At 36.6% G+C, this 20,579-nt stretch overlaps 1 protein-coding gene across 4 annotated transcripts in view; it reads right to left on the bottom strand.

Annotated features, from left to right (window-relative positions):
* Positions 1-1,230: 1,230 nt before the first annotated feature.
* LOC139782751 (phosphoribosylformylglycinamidine synthase-like) overlaps positions 1,231-20,579 on the bottom strand; it is a 40,431-nt gene continuing 21,082 nt past the window's right edge. Inside the window, exons 1-5 of one of the 4 annotated variants that reach the window (XM_071721790.1) lie at positions 10,000-10,199; positions 9,060-9,186; positions 7,738-8,016; positions 6,637-6,778; positions 1,231-6,254 (exon numbers count right to left, since the gene is read on the bottom strand). In XM_071721790.1, coding sequence (XP_071577891.1) covers positions 6,096-6,254; positions 6,637-6,778; positions 7,738-8,016; positions 9,060-9,076 — 597 coding nt within the window. In that variant the 5' untranslated portion in view covers positions 9,077-9,186; positions 10,000-10,199 and the 3' untranslated portion in view covers positions 1,231-6,095. Of the gene's footprint in view, positions 6,255-6,636; positions 6,779-7,737; positions 8,017-8,095; positions 8,144-9,059; positions 9,187-9,999; positions 10,200-12,798; positions 12,871-20,579 lie in introns of those variants that run through there. The other 3 variants (XM_071721793.1, XM_071721792.1, XM_071721791.1) reach the window with 3 other exon arrangements.

Raw genomic sequence — 20,579 nt, 5'->3', positions numbered from 1 at the left:
TTCTTAATCTGTTCTTCAATTTCTTGATCCTGGATCTCCAGCTCTCCGTCTTCCTCCTTGCTCCTTCTTCCCACCTCCTCTCTCCTGTCCTTACTTCCTCCCAGTAGTTTCATAAAATGCTTTTCCCATTCCTCCATCTCTATATCTTCCTCAATGGGTACTCTTTTCTTCCTTTCCTTGTTTATTATCTTCCATATTTGCTCTTCCGTTTTCGCGTTTCTCACTTCTTCCTCATATTTCTCTAGTCTTTTTTCTTCTTTCCTTCTACACAACTCCCTAAATTCTCTTCTTAGTCTCACATACTTCTCCTTTCCTTCTTTCCCCATTCTCCATCTTTTGTATGTCCTCTTCAACCCTCTCTTCTTTCTCTTACACTCCTCGTCCCACCAATCCTTTTCTCCTATTTTTTTCCTCCTTATCTTGATCCTTTTTCTTACCATACTTTTTTCTATCGCCTTCTTCAAGTTTTCCCATACGTCCTCCACTTCTTCTCCCTTCACCTCTACCTCTTCTGCTTTCTCCTTATACTTCTTGATACTTTCTTCGTCCCACTGTATTATTTCCTTTGTCTTCTCTTGAGGCTCCTCCTCTAATATTTCTAATCCTCCCCTTATTTCTACCTCCAAGGGTTGGTGATCCGACTCTACCCTTTCTCCAATTGTTAGTTTGATCATCCTATCCCACGCCTCTCGATTCACCACGATGTAGTCCACCACCGATGTTCCTCTTCCTCCGGAATACGTCCATTCTCCTTCCTCATCGCCTCTCATATTTCCGTTCCCTACCTCCCATCCCCTTCCTCCAGCATCTCTAAGAATTCCTTTCCCTCCGTATTTATTACCTCGTCCTTGGAGCTTCTCCATCCTTCCCCTTCATTGCCCCCCTCGTAATTCTTACCTTCCCCCCCCTATTCTTGCATTAAAGTCTCCCCCTATACATAGAATTTCCTCTTCCCTTTCCTCTACCATTTCCTCCAACCCTCTTCGTAATGTTCTCATTTTTTCCCCATTATATACCGTTATTATTCTCCATATTTCCCCTGCTACCCTTAACCTTCTCTCCTGCATTCCGTTTACAGATTCTACTTCCTTAATATCTATCTCCTCTATCTCCTTTCTCACACCTGTTATTATACCTCCTTTCGCCCTACCTTTACATTTCTCTCTAATCGCAAATTGACATTTCCATACAAACTTCTTTGGCATATTCCTCTTTATCTTCTCCCATTCCTTCTCTTCTACCCACGTTTCGCATAGACCTATAATATCGAATCCTTCTATGTATTCCCAGAATTCTCTGTCCTTCTTCTTCAGCCCTGCCACATTCCAGATATCACCTTTATTTCTGCGCTTGCATTTCCGTTTCCTTTTCCTCCCCTCTTCCTCTTCTTTTTGTCTCCCGTTGTTCCTTGCACTTCTATTCCTTCATCTCGGCCGGTTTTTTAAAATTCTCCCTTTTTCTTATTTCCTCTGCCTCCTCATTCCACACATACATCTCCTTCTCTATATACATTTTTCTATATCCTACTTTTACCTTCTTTCCTTCTACTCGTTCTTTTCTTGCCCGTTCTCTCAACTTCCTTTGCACATCCCTCTCCTCTTTCGTCAGGTCATGATCAATGAATATGTTTCCACCGAACAATTTACTCTTCTGTTTCATTATTGCTTCCTTTCCCTCCCAATCTTCCATCTCTACAATTACTGCTTCTTTTCCTTCCCTGCCTACCACTTGAACACCTTTTACATTTTCTTTGGTCCCAAATTCCTTTTCCAGAAATACTTTAGTCTCCTCCTTTAAGCTGTTCTTCCCCTTCTTCAGTCCTCTTATGATTATGTTGTTTCTTCTCTCCTTCTTCTCTCTCTCATCCATTATTCTTTTCAGCCTTCTCACTTCTTCTCCTATCTCGCCCGTCGACCCCCTCTTATCTCCTTGTCTAAACTCCTGTCCTTTCCACCTGCCTATCCGTTCCGTCACTTTTTCCGTTATTTCTTCGATCTTTTCTTCTAACCTCCCCTTTCCTCCGTCTCCTTGTCTCTCTAGTTCTTTTACTCTTTCTTCTAGTTCCTCTATCTTCTTTTCCATTCTTTCTTCCCTGGCCTTCCAGCTCTCCTTTAATTCCCTTATCTCGTTCCTTGTGCCAGCTATCTCTTCTTTTAATTCTCTCAGTAATGCTATCATCGCTCCCTCTTCACTCTTCCTCTCTTCTTTCTCATCCGTATCTCTCCCCTTCTCTCTCAATCCCTTCTCTCCAGGTGGTGATCTTTCCATCTTATTGCTCCTTTTGAATATATCTGCTGTCTGTCTCTCTAGTTCTTCCCTCTTCCTCTTCTCGTTATACGTAAACTCCGTTATGCTTGTTGAGTTCGCTCTCTCTCTCTCTCCTTCAATTGGTTTTCTCTCGGTCCTCTTCTATCTATTTCCTCGTCCTTCTGCATGGTGTACGCACGTGCCCGCCGCGTTACATGCGGACTCGGCCTTCCTCGCTACCGCTCGCTTGTCTCCCTACTCTATGCTGTATGTCCTCTATGCTCTATGCCGTACGCCGCATGTACATAGCACAAAATCCCTAATTTATCCCTAGCCTTTCCCCTCGACCCTCTATCCTAACATCTCACCTATTCGTATCTTTACCCTTTTGATTAATTCTCACCCTTCGCGTCTCCCTGTTTCCCTCCACTTCTATCGCCTCCACCGCCGTTCGCCTCCCCTCTCCCTCTATCCTACACTCCAAATCTATCTGTGAACGCAGTCGTTAGCAATATCCTACGTAACGCTCGCTCTCCGCACCCACTCACACACACATCCACTAACCAAGTCCTATTTTTATTTTGTACTGTTACCTCTTAAATTCTTTGTGATTAAAATGATTCTTTGTAATATTATAATTTTGTTAAGGAGAATTAAGAATAAGCTATTACTTGGGTTGGAATAGGAAGATCCTTTAATGGGAACACAAAGATATATACCAGTTAAACTTTATTTTTTAAAAGTAGTTGCACACAACAATTATTTTTTAAAGCAATATATATTTTTTCTTTGCAATTGGCGCAATTTAAAGATTTCACATTCTTTTTTTGAAATACATGTCACTTGGGTTGAGTTAGGTAACATAATTTTGTGATATAATAATTTGTTAAGGAGAAATTAAACTACCACTTAGGTTGGATTTTTGAATTTAAAAATGTACATGTAATTTTATATAGTATCATTAAAGGAAGGTTGTTTTGAATTTTGCGAGGATCGGTGAAAGGGTTACCGATTTCTGCTTAAAAAATGTGTAAGTTATTTGATGAATAAAATATCATTTAAGGAGGTATTGAATTTGGCGAGGATCGGTGAATTAGTTACCGATTTCTGCTTAAGAAGTTACATGTATAAGTTATACATGTAATTTTATATAGAGTATCATTAAAAGAAGGTTGGTATTGAATTTGGCAATAATCGGTAAAAGGGTTCTTTCTTATAAAATTTTGAATTTTTTAAGAAATGTCCGTGGCTGCTCTAACTTCCGTCAATTTTGAGATATTAGGCTATTTATAATTCTGTTATATTCTTCAGTATTTTCTACCTCTATTTCATATATAATTCTTTAAGATTTGGTTGATTAGACCCAGCTTTATACGCGATTAAAGGTCCATATGCGAAGTCCATATATGGACCATGTAGCCTGAACTCCCAAAGTCAACATTGATTTGACATTGTGTCGATTGTAAAACCCCACTTATGCTACTAATCTAACCCTCTATCAATTCTGTAGAGATATATGCAATTCAAATTAAGCTATGGCCCCGCCAGATAGATGGAGTTTATTCTAGTACTTTTGGTTGGCAAGAGTGCGGCCGGGGCTCGTCTTCCGCTTTCCCTCTCAAGAATGGGTTTCCGCTCTAGCTTACAACGCCTTGCGCTACATTTCGCACGTTACATTACAAATCACGTTATTTTGTATAATTATAATAAAGTTACAAGTGCGTTGTCTATTTGAATCAGATCAATCACGCCTTGTCAATCATCCATACGCGTATATCTTAACAAATTCATAAAAAGATTAAGAGTCTGTTCACACGAGGCGTTTCTGCCGCGCGGTTGCCGCGCGATTGCTGCCGCGCGTTATCGTTTGCACGAGCCGCGCGCTGTCGCGAGGCAAGGTGCAACCACGCGCGCATACGCGCATACGTACGCGAAACGGCGTACGCGCGACGGCGTGCCTATGGATCTAAAATGCCGCAAAGCGTATCGTAAACGCTCGTCGTCGCGCCGTTTCGCGTACGCGCGTATGCGCGCGTTGTCGCACCTCGCCTCGCGATAACGCGCGGCCACGCGCGGCGGCGCAACCGCGCGTCAAAACCGCCTCGTGTGAACAGGCTCTAAATTTAAAATTTAAAAAAGTGTGCAAATTAGAAACTTGCACATTGCTTCCTCATCATACAGATCGCTACCATTGCTCTTATTTTATTTCGCTCATAAAGCTTCCCGTATGAGGAAGCCAAACTAATAAATATTCATAATTATGCATCGAATAAAATACAAGCTTCCTCATAAGAGGAGCTTTGTGAGCAAAATAAAATAAAAGCAATAGTAGAGATCTGTATGATGAGGAAGCAATGTGCTAGTTTTTTATTTATATTTATACAATAGCTTTTGTACTAAATTTTGTGTTTCTTTCGCAGTGGAAACTATGTCCACTTTGTCCGTGCTTTCCAGCTCGCATAATACGACATCCCTTCAAGAAAGGAGCCTCCCACCTCAAGTCGAGCGGAAATAAAACGTATTGCCATCGTCTCCAATAAACGCCTGAAGATGCAGGCTTTAAGAAAGAGTTGAAATGTTCGTTACTTTTGAAACTACATATTAATTTCTTTATTTGCGCACCACGTACCGCGTCTAACTTGCATTTGCCGTTAGTTAATTATTTGTTGACATTTTACGAGGCTAACTACATATTTAAACAATATATCCCACACAGCAAAATATATCTGAGATATAGCCAGATATCTTTATGCCTACAATTTCAAGTCAAATCTGAGATATCTTATTTTCAGATATTCACAGAATATCTGCAAGACATCATTACTCAATATCACATTATATCTTTGAAAAAGACGTCTCTGCAACATTTGCATTCGAATATATGGCCGATTCACAGTTACCTCTTATATTTTATAAAGATCAACTCAAGTTTATTCGTAGCCAATAAAACAATCCGAGAGGACTTGAACGCCGTACGGATTCGTCCCAACGAAAGCCACACGCCGCGAGGGAATTTAGAAAATTATCACCGGGCGGCGCCGGAGGTAACACACCGCGGCGCGAAAGCAACTCGCCGTGAGGGGACTTAAAAACTGTTGCTGGGGCTGCGCCGGAGGTAACGACCGTGGCGCGAAAGCAACATCCCGCGAGGGGACTTAACAAATTTTCGCTCAGGCGAGCGCTAGTAACATGCGCTGCCGCGGCGCGGCTACATGTGCCAGTATCTTCTCGTAAGCAAAAATCCTTACGCACTAGGATAAAAGGCGAACTTGTAAGATACTTAGCTCTAATATTTTTCGTGAATTTCGTGATACCTCCGATATATCATACAGTGCAGAGATGGCAAAATGCAAAATATTGGAATAGTATCGAAGCATAATTTTGAATTTATTGCGAATTTTTATGTGAAAAGAACTTCTTTTACATCTGAAGAAGGATTCAGAATTGGTGACATAAAAATGAATTTCTTTTGAACTCTCAAGAATCATTTTAGAACAGAGAAATAAATACGGAAAAAGAATTAATTTTATAAATCGAGAGTTTAAAAAGAATTCTTCTTTTCTTCTTGCTATTTGGGTTGTATATAACATATCTGCTTTTAACTGAGGCATAGATATCCGATATATATGCAGAATCAGATATTATATCTGAGATAAAATTATCATTGCTTTTTATAATCTTGGAGATGTCTCTGAGATATTCTCATGATATCTTGCGCAATCAGATATTCCGTCATTCAGATATCTTCTAGATATCTTGGTGATATATTTTGCTGTGTAGGATATTTGTACTATTTATGCTTTTACCGCTTTACGTTTAATTAAAAAATGCCAGTTTTTTAAATATTGCTACTTACCCAATTTCAGATTAACTTCTTCCAAAGCTCTCCTACCTTTTTTGATTATATCTACTTCAAACCATTTCTCTGGCCTAAAGCCGTGATCAAATGTTTCAATGGGTTTTATGTATCTACATTCTGTCATTTTATCTCCCAACACATCTACAATCTATAAAACAATATACATATGTATACACATATATAATATTCCATTAAACACAAAATATCATATAATATAATAAATAATATATGGAGACATACATGCATACACGTACACCTACTGTTTCTCCATCTTATAGAAAAAAGGGGAGAAAAAGAGAAAATGAGAGGGGGAAAAGAAAAAGAGATTGAGGAAAGAGAGGAAGAAAGAAGCAGTGAGAAAGAGAGAGGGGGGAAAGGGAGGGATGGGAAAAGTGAAAACAGAGAAGAGAGAGACACAGAAAGGAGAAAAGAGTTGGGAAAAAGAGGGCGAAAGAGAGAGGAAAAGGTAAATTCAACTTTCTAGAAAAATTAATATAAAAAATCCAACTAAAATTAAAAGGTATACGTACAGCGTTCTCTTTTTTTTTGTTAAGCCTTCCTTTATGCTTGATGCGATATCTAATCGCCACTTCTATTCTTATTATTTTATTTAAGTTCACAGTTGTACATATAGAAACTACATTAGTAGAAAATGCAGTCGAGAAATTCAGTCTATAACAACAAAAAATCGTTGATATGTTCTACATTGATTACATCTACGATATATACTAAAGATATATATGTAATATATTTAGTATATACTTAAAACCAGAGTTGGGAAGTAACGTATTATTTGTAATACCGTGTAACGCCGTTAGAGTACCTTTTTTGGAAACGGACTGGTAACGGCATTACTTTTTTCTATAACTGTAACGTAGTTACATTTTTTTAAATAACGGTAACAAATTTAACAGTTACTTTTATCGTTACTTTTTACATTTTGAACCTATTTATAATATAACTTCCATGTATTTAATCTTCAATTTTTGGCTAATGTTTTGCAGACATAAATGAAAATAATAACGATTTTTTTTATTATTTATCGGCAAACGACAACTGACAAGGGAACATTCCGAACCCGAACTTTTCGATTTGGATGAACTTTTGTGGATGTATATAGTGACTCAATACTTGAACAACGGGGTATACTTTATTCGTGTCCTACCGCCCTTTAAAGATATGATTTTCAACCTCAAGTCAAAAGAGCGCTTCCACTTTTTGGCGTATAACTCTTAAACTACAAGAGATAGAGAAAAGTATTATAAAAAAGTAAGAGTTTAATGATAAGTTAAGGTCTACAAAGTGACATAAACAAAAAAAAATTTTGCAACATTTTTTTTGCAATACAATTTTTTTAAATTTGTGTTTATGTCACTTTGTAGACCTTAACTTATCATTGAACTTTTATTCTAAACATTTTTTTCTATTTAAACAGAAAAAATAACGAATCGTTACTTTTTAGTAAGGTAGGTAACAGTAACGGTAACAAGTTATGTTTAAAAAAATAAACTTTCCCAACTGTGCTTAAAACATAATACATAAAAAAATAATATATGATACACATTAATGAGAGGTATTGAAGAGAAAATTATAAAAGACAAAAAGCATAATTACGAAATGCAAAGTTTTACCTGGGTCCAATTTCAATAACAATAGCATGGTCTTCAGTATCATTGAACGTAGTATCGCTTCGCAAACATTCTCCTTTAAAAGGAGGTGACAAGATCCATTTTAATATTCGGACTTCATCTTCCTGGAGTGGTTCAAGTGTTTCCACGTAATAACACAGTTCGGTCTCAAGATCGGTCACTGAGGCTTCGATTTGCGATACTTTGTGTAATTTATTTTTCAACTGACCTGTCTTTAAACCAGGTGCCTTGTAAAACTTTAAAATAACCATTTTTGATGATCTGTAAAAACACGACAAGATGCTAATAAAGCATACAACGGACACGCAGAAACTATTTGAAAATACAAATATCAAATTACGATAGCTTTAACCATATCTAATGTCGTTCGATGATAAGCAGAGACGATATCGTAGACCACTTCAAAGCTGAAGTTTTTATTATATCTTGTATCTTTTTTAGTATGTATACGGATTGGAAAAGATTGACGTAATACATATTACATGTGTGATAGAATTTACATTACATGATAGAACCATTCACAATAATAAAGTTAGTTTGCTCAATTTAATTCAACATTGTTCAATATTCAATTTAATATTCTTGTAATATAACTCGTTTCTCAAATAGTCATTTTGATATTACGTTTATAACGAAGAGAAATTTCAAACAAAAAATAATATTTAAAAAACAACTTGTTAGCACGGTTTTATCCAAGATAGAAAACAGTTTCGCCTTCGAAATTTCAAAATAATTTTATTTTTTTTTTAAATAAAATCACATATTTTAAATTACAAAGGAAATGCCGTAATCGGTCAGGACTGAATCTTGACTGCCTCTATATAATATTATTTTTGATTGAATTTTTACGTACAATTCTTCGGAAAGTACAATTCTTGACAAACCACGTGCCATTACTTTCGGACATAACACAGACAGTCTTAATCAAAGTTAGAACGGCACAATCACATAATTAAATTGATATCAATTTAATTACACTATAACATACACAAGGAAATTAGAAATAAACGATATAAAAATAATATTATATAGGCAATCAAGATCCAGTCTTAACCGATAACGTTTCCTTTATAATTTGATTGTATATCATGTACGGTCGTATTTTCACTTATTTATTGTTCACATATTTTATTTACATAAATTAGTTGACCACATTATTCTATGTATAAATAAAATAAAATCATTAAGAAAAAGTAAATATGAATAACGTTCAAGTCAATATGAATAAAGTTTCAAAATCCCCTGATATACATTTATAAAAATATCTCGCAAAACTGATAACAACTGACAACTGTTATGTGTACCTCCACCATTTCTCCATTCACTAATCCGCATTGGTCAGCATGATAGGTTAACAGTCAAATACCCCTAAAACGGAGACCTATGTCTAGCAGTAGGTTGTGATGATGATCTCGTAACACATTCATTTTACTACAATTAATAATTGATAATAATAAATAAATTAATATGATTATATCTTGTAAAAATTTCCATATCTAAAAAATGCATGTAAAGTCGATACTCGAATCTATCGAAGTTTATTGTTGTCGCTTTTCCGCGATACCGATTGGTTCTCTCGCTGCTCTTATTTTATAAGCAGCTGTAATCGTATATTTTGACAGTTGTGCGTATCAAGGAGTTAATGTAATAGTAATAGTAATAGTAGTAATAGTAGTAGTAATAGTAGTAGTAATAGTATAATGTTAAAGCTAAATAGCGCGCGCGAAGCGCGCGTCTGTGATGTCTAGTAATTTGAAATTTTTAATGTAATTTTTTAATGTAAATATTTCTCCACAATTATGTTTCCAAAGAAATGCTTGTTAAAAAAAAGGTAAAACTGATTAAGGGCGACCTCATCGATTTCAATGACTTTGATATATGTTGTCAAGGTCATGACCCCGAGTGACCTTCAGAAGGTTTTAGCCGTCGCTCGTTATTCGTTAAAAAGTTATTAACAAAAAAAAGTTTAGAAAATATAGCAGCTATTTTGAGTATTGGAAGGCATAAATGACTAATATATATGTCGAAATAGTTCATGCATACACTTTCCACGCGAAACGAGGTGCCACATGGGTTCGTGGCGTGCTTTACAAGCTCGTTTATATATATACATAATGAAACATTATATATTCTCTATTAATTTCATGAATACATATATTTTATATCATCTAGTAATACATAAAATGGGTCTCCTCCAATTTTTTTCACATAGATGATCGACTAACTTATCTTGTTTAATACTACCTCTACTTAAACGACTTCTTCTTGAATCGTTTTTTATGACAGTTACGAATATACTCTACATTGTAACACCGAAACAATAAAAAGTTGCGATCAAAATCCATTAAATTATTACATCGAGGACAACACGCAGAACTTGGCAGAACTTTGTGATTTATTAGATAATCAATAAGTTTATTTGTATCATCACATATTCCCAAAAACTCGTAAAGCTTTATTTTAAGTCGTATCAGTCTTGCAACAACGATTGACAAAAGATGACTGATAGAATAGGAGTACAAACACGCCAAATAGACCGAATACTACAGAATGTAAATAATCAAGGTCAGAAGCTAGTATGTATATACATAAACGAGCTTGTAAAGCACGCCACGAACCCATGTGACAACTCGTCTCGCGTGGAAAGTGTATGCGTGAACTATTTCGACATATATATTAGTCATTTATGCCTTCCAATACTCAAAATAGCTGCTATATTTTCCAAACTTTTTTTTGTTAATAACTTTTTAACGAATAACGAGCGATGGCTAAAACCTTCTGAAGGTCACTCGGGGTCATGACCTTGACAACATATATCAAGGTCATTGAAATCGGTGAGGTCGCCCTTAATCCGAATTAAGTTTTACCAAAAAAAAAATATTATTTTAAATATACCATGACTTTTAATTGAATCAAGCAACATTGCACAAAGGTAAAACTGCATTAATAATCTTAAATATTATGTACAAAGAATATAATTTGTGAAAGTTTAAATATATTAACCTTAAGATCTAAGAATCTAAGACTCAAAGTTTTTAATATTTCAAACAACTTTGAAAACTCTACTAATCTAAGGAATATCTAAATGTACTATATGGCATGGCATGGATACTCATGGTATGGAAAGGTCATTGAGTGATATCATTTGTTTGTCGCTTTGTAACGTTCGAAAGGCAATTCGGTTCACGCGATATCAGTAATTGCTTCATCGGTGTTGAAAGCGTAATATAAGATCATAGCAGATCATCTCGTGAAGTAGACTTTAATTGCATTTATAATTCACGTAGTTACAAAATTATATTTTTTTTTATTAGTATCTTTTGCTTGGCTTTAGAATTGTACATTGATATCAAATAAATTTTTTTCTGAATAATTCTTAAAATAACAAAAATTGAGCCTATCTCATTTACGAAAGTTAAAGCAACCACGGACATTTCTCAAAAAATTCAAAATTTTATAAAGAAAAATGTTAAACGGAAAATAAAAATAAAAACAAAAATTTTTGCAGATATTTAAATGTATTGTAAATGTGAAGAAAATATTAGAACGGTATGCAAAGTAAACAGAATGTTAGCAATTTGCAATAAATTCGAGCAGAACATTGTGACAGATTAGCATTAACCACATTTACATTAAATTCGTGTTCTACTAATAAAATCTGTACATATAATATAACAGCAGGTTCTCAGATTAAAATCGATTAAATCTATTATTTTTAACAAATAGATTAAATCAATACTAAAGAGACATGGTCTCGCGCCAAGGGTTACGCGACACAAGTAGCGAAATAAAGAGTATATCTATAATACACGAACCATAAAGTTAAGCGGAGGCACGATTGTCGAAATTTTTAACAAGCTCAATCGATTGCTTGGAATCATATTATACTATGCATACCAAAAGTTCCGGAACGGCCAATTATCTCAGAAAGTATTGGTTTATTGAAAAAATGTTTCAGATAAAAGTTGGAAGATTCAAAGGGGGCCAATAGACGATCTTATTAGATTTTAGGTTCGGATTCTGTGTTGGGCTCCACAGTGTGAAATTTGTTGCCTTTCTGAGATCAAAAATTTATTGCAGGCTCAGATCAGTCTGCGCAGATTTGGCTATCTGAGTAATAACCTCTACGAACTATGACTGTGATATAATCAGCTAATCACATCTTCTGATAATGCCCACTTTTTAATTCGGAAAGGAAAACCTCAATAATCTATATACGGGAGACCAGGGCTGTTGGTACATGACGCAAATTGGTACGCAATAACTATTGTAAAAGTAACAAAAGATAATACTGTATAAAAAATATAGTATTTCCGCAAAAACATTTTGATAATATTTCAATTAATTATTTCAGGCTAAGTAGCGTATTTTCACAAACAGACAATTGATACTTTTAGTTTTGTATAGCCGAAAGTAAAATAAATCAGTGATACATTAAATATTATTAGGCTAGTCAATTTACGGTTTTAAATCGAATTTGAATTCGGAAGCTTAATTTATGTGCCATTCAATAATAAATATGGCACTGATATAAACATATCAAATAACAAATTAATCTCGCTCGACTAAGCAAAAGCTAAATAATTTAAAACGGCCAATTTTCGAGCATTTACAAGCTGTTAAAAATATATTTAATAATTTCAATAATAGTATACAATCATTAACGTTTCGTGCTTTACTTGGTCTTCTTCAGAACCATAAAAAACTAAACGCATTACAAATGTCTCGTATCAATATCCAATAAAAGAATCAGAGTCAACGCATTGATTTACATTAAACACAGTAGATCTCACCCATGAATATGGACCAATAGTCAAAGTGAAGTCGGAGAATACATTGTTGAATATTCGTCAAAATTACATACAGAATCAACCGTGTTCTTCGTTGCATGACTCATGTGTGTCCGTGAAAACCATGTAATTGAGAAACTTTCTTTTTCGCAGACCAACTTAGTGGCAACTATATAAAATTTTTTTTTTTTTAATCCCGTAAGAAACAAAGTAAAATTATATATATTGAATTAAGACTAATCAGGGGACTCACATAAGCGGTCAATACAACCAGAACGAAGATGAAATCTTTCCATCGTCTTCCTAACGCGTGTGATCGTCGCGAGGGATTACAGGTGACTGAGACGGTATTCGCATCGCAAGGGCACAGCAACCAATAGTCATTGTTATTAACAAGATATTTACGATAACAAATTCAAAATACCAGAATAGGCATCGTCCAATAATTCAGTGTCCTTGTTTAAATTTATACCATTTTGCTGCTCTTTAATATAAATCATTTCCGCGGTTAATCTTTTTTTGTAATTTTGTTCAATTTCTAAGATGCGTGTATTGTCCCAATCAAATGAATGATTGAATTTAATTATATGTTTTGAGATAACCGAATGTTTGGACTCATCCAATCTAATATTGTTTTTATGTTCTTTTAGTCTAGTATGTAATTGCCTCTTTGTTTGTGTGACCGACATAAGAGGCATCGCAATTCTTGCAACAAAATTTATATATCACATCGTTATTCGAAAAATAGGAATTCTTATCCTTCTGGACCTTAATGACCTTCTGGACCTGATGCTACTAAGTTTATTTAGAATACGATATCCCACCGAATTTTCTGATTTATTCACCGCTAAGGCAATAATTTCCGAAGCAGATTTTAAATATGGCATAACAATAAAACTCTTTTTCTGTTGTTGGGAACATTCAGAATCATTGCATGTGTTATTGTTCTTCTTTATAGAATGAAGCTTCCTCAATCTCTTATTAATATGTAAGGATATTAAATCAATGGGATACCCATTTCCAAGTAAAACGTTGATCACAAAAATTAAATTACATCAATAATATATTTCTAAATGCTAACACTTTTAACATTTTAAAATAAAATTAGTATAAAAACATTTTTATTACTTTAAACTTTATGTATATATGTTGTTGTTAAGATGTCGCTAGTTACATAAGTTGGCTATTCTGTTACCGCCATTTCTTTACTCTGTCAGTCAGTTCGTTCTAACTCTATTACGTTTGTAATTAGAAGTCCTTGCAAAAGTATAATTTCGTTTTTTCTTTCTCTAAATATATTCGATTGATATATATCTTATAATAACCGTATATTTATTCACTCAAGGTTTTTTTGTGTTGTTTCCCTCGGGTGAGGGAAGGTAAGTGCCTTCAGCTCCTCTCTGGAGCTATATAGCACATCGTTGCTTGACCTGAGTATTTACGATCTTTGCCTATTATATTATTCTTCCTATCCTTTTAACCTTTAGACCGCCGGAAAGCCTAAATATAGGCTCTACGTGTGATCGGAACTTTGTATATGTTATATATAAGATATAAGCACAACAATTTGAGGACTTTCTAAAAGGATTAAACCTCATCAAATGCCGGCGGTCTAAAGATTAATATAGTTGAAAATGCTTCTAATTGTTATCCATTCCTTTCTTCTAAGTGTATATATATATATATATATATATATATATATATATTCTTGTCACATCTATCTCCTCTCTTATTCCTCTGGCCCTGAGCTCCCTATCCAGTCTCTCCCTCTCCTCGTCATACTTATTACACCTACATATCACATGATCGATACTTTCACACTCGTTACCGCACTCGCATCTGGCGTCCTCTATAATACCCCTTTCTTGCTAGCGATTCATTGACGTTATAGTGGTTACTTCTCAGTCGATTAATCAGTGTTACAAAATATCTTTCCTCGTTCATCTTGTGGAACCACGGCTTCTTCCTTTTTCTATTATAGAAGTTCTTGAAATAATAGATCCCTTTATGGTTGGCGTCTCTAACCAGTGAGTCCTGTGTTTTATTCCATATTTCTCTTTTAAATTCTTGCCGAAAATCCATAAATAGTACTTCTATTTGTTCATCCTGCTCCTCTTCCTCTGTCGCCTCCTTCGCCAATTTATCCGCCATCTCATTTCCTGATATCCCGACGTGTGCTGGGATCCATATGTAGAGAACTCTTTTCTTTTTCACATTCGTCAATCTGAAATGTCTTTCTCTAATTTCGTTTACGTATCTATTTTTATAAACACTTAAACGATTATTTCGTACAGTTTGTAGAACCGCCTTCGAATCCGTTAAAATAACTATATCTCTGGGTCTTTCCTCCGCTTCATTTTCCATTAATTCCAACGCCGCTTTTACCGCTATCGCCTCAGCAGTAAATGTCGAGCAATTCTTCGGGATGCTGATATTGTACGCCAATTCCTGTTCTTCTATTACCACACTGGCGCCTAGTGATTTACCTTTCTTTTTCTTCGATCCATCTGTATAAATTACTGTAAATCCTTCTTCTAGGTCGTGTTTTTCCTTAATCTTCTCCAGAAGTTCTCTATCTGTAGCTCCTTTCTTCTTCCGGCTGTATCCTGTAGTTAAGTCTATGTGTATTTGTTTAGTTACTGTATTATAATCCATATCGAATATTTCAAATTTTCTTCTCAGTCCCATTTTTCTTTTACACCATTTAATCCTCCTTCACGCTTCTCCTATTATGCTTTTCTGGTGTAATGGTTGTCTATATCTTGCATAATCTTCGTTTTGTATTAGTTCTTCAATCTTCGTGCAGAGGTCTTCTTCACCATATACACTAATCTTATTAAGGAAATTTCTTGCTAATAATTCTGCTCTATCCTTAAGCAACGTAACTTTTGCCTCCGCTATTATTACATTATTCGGAGTAGTACTGTTCCTATATCCTAGTGCCGTCCTTATTCCTAGATATTGTGTCCTTTCCATTTTTAATTTCTGATTTTGTTCTTTAGGGAAATATACAAAATTCCCATAGTCCGTTATTGCTCTAATCAGACTCTTATACAGCATTAATGCCGTATTAACTTCCATACCTTTTGATTTCTTATTTAGATATACCATTAATGAGTTCGCTTTACTCACTTTGCCTTTCGTTTCTTGTACTTGTTTATGGAAATCCAACTTACTATCTAACCATATTCCTAAGAACTTGGCCTCTTTTTGAGCATATATTTTAGTATTTTGTATTTCTATATATGTATTGTCACAGCCTCCATGTTTGGAGAATTGGACTAGCACTGTTTTCTTTGGCTCTAATTGTAATCCTAATTCTTCCAGTTTCTTGTTTATATTATTCACAGCCTTTTCTAACTTAAGCTTATTTTCTCTTCTATTATTACTTACAACATATGCCGCAATATCATCTGCAAACTGTACCGATTCATATTCCACCTCATCCTTATTTGTAATATCACAGATGTATAATGCGTATAGTATAGGACTGAGTACTGCACCTTGCGGCAACCCTTTATAAACTCTTCTGTGTTCTGTTTCTTGACCACTAACAATAAATTCCGTATCTCTATAATAAAGCCATTTACCTATAAATCTTAAGGTATTTTTCGGGCACTTAAGTTTTTTTAACTTTCTCATTAGAATACTGTATACTACATTATCGTAGGCCGACGTCACATCCAAAAATGCTGCCAATATGTATTGGTTTTTGTACATACCATTTCTGATGTCCGTTGTCAATTTTACCAAATTTTCCACACATGACCGTCCTCTTCTGAAACCATTCTGATCTTTAACTAGCTTAATTCTCTCGTTCTGCCCACCAGACTAATCGCTCATTGACCATTGTCTCCATAACCTTACCTACGCACGATGATAATGCTATCGGTCTCACTTTTTCCTTACCTATTTTATCTATAAACATTGTTTGATATTTTCTCCAATCCTCCGAATACCAGTCTGAGGTCCAGACCTCATTGCAAATATTCAATAATGCTTCTTCCATATCCTCCGTCATGTCTTTCAACATTCTATATTCTATACCATCTCTTCCTGGTGCTGTATTCTTCCTGATCATCTCCAAAGCCCTCTTCAATTCTTCCTTCGTAAACTTATCTTCTAGACTTTCTTCCTTGTAGGTTTCTCCGTCCCTTCCCATCATTTCAGTTTGCACACTTGGTGGAGCTAATTTTTCAATTTCTTTTCTGATCTCATCTTCTCTGCTCTTATGTGTCCAGCTGTTCCAATTTATTTTCTTCCTGACATTCTTGAATATTTTCATTGTATTCCAAACATATGTAGGGCTAGTGAATCTGTTAATTGATGCGCAAAACTTGTCAAAACTATTTCTCTTCTTGCTGTTGATAATTTTCTTAGCCTCCGCTTTCCTTTTATTATATTCCGTTAGAGAGTGTAGGTCTTTCTTCTTTTTAAAATTCTTTAGCGCTCTTTGTCTTCTTGTTATGGCTTCTTCACACTCCGCATCCCACCAGGCGACTTTTCTTCCCCTGGGCCTTTCTTCTTTCTTCTTCTTCTTTATTTCATTTTCATTAGTCGATTCACTTCTCTTCTTGTAATTTGTCGTAATATTTTTAATTGTTGATTTAATTATTTCAACAAAAGCTATATATTTCTCATCCTTGCTGGTATTACTACCAAATAATGTATCGTTGACTTTGTCCTTGTTTTCGTCTATTAGTTTTCGCATATTTTCCTTGTAGTCCGTCCATTTTGTTTTCTTTTGTTGAGAACTTGTTTGTCTTCTTTATGTAGTTTTCAATTTCTGTTGTTATCCTAATTTCTACTGGATAATGGTCCGAATCCCAAGGATTTTTAAGTTGTTCATATTTCATATATGTTCGTTGTAGAAAATGCTAAATCTAAATTATTTGAGTTCTGACCGATCGCACCAATTCTGGCTAACGTATCCACATTAACACAGATATACTCGTGATTGTACATTAACTCATACAGTTTTTCACCATTCGGATCAATATCTTGGCAATTCCATGATGTGTGGTGAGCATTGAAATCTCCTGCTATTATTGTTTCCAAGTCCTTTTTATCGAACTTATGAATGTCCTTCCATACTGCCTCCGGGAGATTTCCTGGTCTTCTATATACTGCCACTATGTTTATCTTCTCTGTTGTGTTTATAAGTCTTACTCCTATTATATCAAAACTTTCGTATATCTTCTTCCAACCATTTATTATTTCAAATTCTATGTTATCTCTAACGCATATAGCCACTTCTCCACTTTTACCTTTGCTTACAGTACGTTCGATACCCTAAGAAAATTATATTGTTTTTATTACTCTTTGTTTCTATTAAAATCATAATATCGTAGTCTTGTATCCTCTTATATATTTCATTCTTCTTTTCTTGATATCCTCTGCAGTTCCAAATTGCTATTTTCAGTGTGAACGCGACAGATATTTATAGGCGGCTTTGTGAAGTGCCTGGTCGGTCACTTTCACGTGCCACTCCTCTGCCTCGTCCTTTCCAGAAGTCTTTCTTGATTTCACCTACGATCATCCTTTGTTTTCTATTTTTTTCTTCTAGTTCTAATTCCTTTTTTCTTTGTAGAATTTCTTCTTTAACTCTTTTTGCTTCCTCCTAGGTCCTTCTGTTCTGGTCCTTGTGTCAATTCCTGAATAATTCTTCTGAATTCCCAGTCCCGGTCTGTGTAGTATTTAAGTTTAGCTGCCAGTCTCATAATAATGTCCTGTTCGCTATTAAAACCTTCTGGGATCTTCTGTGTTGTCTCTTCCCTACTTTCTTGTAGGTCCTCCTCTGTCGATCCTGTTTCAATCTCTTCTTCCGACACTTCGGCGTCCCATCTCTCGTCCCGTCGTTTTGTGTCCTGCTTACAGGCTAGTCCCCTCTTATCTTTTGTTATCTCCTCGCTTCTGTTATCAAATTGTTTGTAATATTCGTTATCTCCTCTAACTTGATTGTTTTTATTTATTGCCACTTTATCTTTATACGTTATTGTTCTTCTTTGTTTGTTGTCTTCCCTATCCTCTTCATATGTTATTGTCTTTCTTATTACTGGTAGGATACCGCTCTTCTCCCCACCTCTTCTTGGTGAGGGTAGTTTTGGCCATTCTGCTGGTTTCTCATATCTGTCATAATTTTGGTCCTGATCCTTTTCTTTCCCTGCTAGAATCCGTTCCGCTTCCCTGCGAGAGACATTTTGATATCCCATTATCACGTTAATATTCTTATTCATTTCATAGATTCTGCACGCTCTGTATGTGGATCTATGGTTTCCTCCACAGTTCCTGCATTTAATCGCCCTCGTGCAATTTCCATGGGCTATTTCTCCACAGATGATACACCTTTCCTCAATCTTACAGGCCGACTTAATATGGCCGAACCTGAAACACTTAAAACATTGCTTTACCGATGCTATAAATGGCCTGATCTTAATCGCCGTTCTTCTGCCGAATAAGTCTAGTTTATGTCGTACTGTGTCCCCATTAAATGTTATTATTAGATTTCCTGTGTCTTCTTCCACTATTTTTTTTTCTCTTCCTTGTCCCATTTCTTCCTGTACATACGTCCAATCTTCTCAATGTTGCTGTGGTCATCGATTGAGTCCCATAAGTCCACTATGCTATCTCCCCAGTCGGTAATAACCCCTACGAATTTCGAACCTCTTTGATCGATTTCCGCAGTGATCCCGATGGTATCCCATAATTTGTTGATAGATTCTAAACCCCCCCAGGGGTCACTTGGCGTTGGCGCCATTTAATACGGGTATTTGCAAACCCGGGGTCCCGAGCACAGCAGTACCGTAATCTCCGTCAGTCTTTCGAGGCTGTCGGAGACCGGGGGGCCCTTTCCAAAACGCGCGAGAAAGGCGCCCTCTATAATAAATCGCCCGGTTCTTCGGGGCCGTGATGACCCCCCAAGGGTCAGTGGCGGCTCTCCGGAGGCGCGACTGACACGGGTTTGGCAAACCCGGGGCACCTGAGCTCGGGCAGGCTGGGCTCGTAAGTCTCGAAAGACAACCAGCCTAGGGGAAGGCGACCCCGAAATCAAACCACTTCCTTTTATATATATGATGGACAAAAGGAAAAAGATAGACTTACCATCCCAGGATGTTCGGACATCCAGGGGTCGGCACGAGGGGAGTATTATCTCAGCTCTCCCCCTGTCGTCATCAAACGATGGGCCAGCCGCTGAGTTGGGGGCGAGCTCGGCGGTGGAAATGGCGATCGCTACCGACACGGAGAAATGTCAAATGGTGTATCAGGGTAGGAGGAGTACTTCCAGCTCTGAAGGGGACAGTGACGGTTCCTCTGATAATTGGTATGACAAGATAGAGAAGCGGACAACAGCTTATATGAAGGGGACTGACTCATTGTCTGCAGCTAAACTGGTGGACAAAGTCATGGAACACCTCTTTGACCACGAGAAGGAAGACAGATTGACAAGGGAATCACGTGATGAAACGGTCTACCGCATTGCAAATGTAATGCGGGACCGTATAGTAACAAACAAAGAGGCATACAAAAAGAAGGCGGAGGAGGTACTCGCCTGGAAAAACAAGGTGAGTGACTGTAATAAAGAATTAAAAGCGATGCGGGCCTTGTGTAAGGAGCGCGAGTTACAACTCGCCGAGTGCAGGGCTAAACTTACCGTGAAAGAGACTGCCTCCCCTATCAGGGAGGTAGTAATGACGGAAGCGTCGCCTCCCATCGAGGTGAGGGACGTCTCAGTGCAAACTGAGGGATTGGCGCGGGTGGTTAACTCGGTGTCCTCAGAGGTAGAGGAGTCCGGGGCTGCTGCGAGTCGGGGGTGCGATCTGAGATTAGTCTCAAGGGTTGACTCGATCGTAAATTCGAGAGTTTCGCGAGGGAGATTCGCTCCCTCGTTAAGAAGGGGGGAACTTTCTCTTTGCTGGAGAGACTAATGGGAAAGCTGTCCCTAGAAAGGGTAAGGACAAGGCTGTTGGTGGGCCGCCCCCTATGGCAGGGAGGCCGGAGGAATCGCGGCCCAGTGGGAGGATGAACTTGGGGAAG

The sequence above is a fragment of the Temnothorax nylanderi genome, unplaced genomic scaffold (genome assembly GCF_030848795.1).
Source record: "Temnothorax nylanderi isolate EJ_2023f unplaced genomic scaffold, tnyl_v1.0 TNYL_tig0437_pilon, whole genome shotgun sequence".
Taxonomy (NCBI): domain Eukaryota; kingdom Metazoa; phylum Arthropoda; class Insecta; order Hymenoptera; family Formicidae; genus Temnothorax; species Temnothorax nylanderi.
Note: the sequence above shows the minus strand (reverse complement) of the source record. Positions and strands in the feature narration are given on the sequence as shown.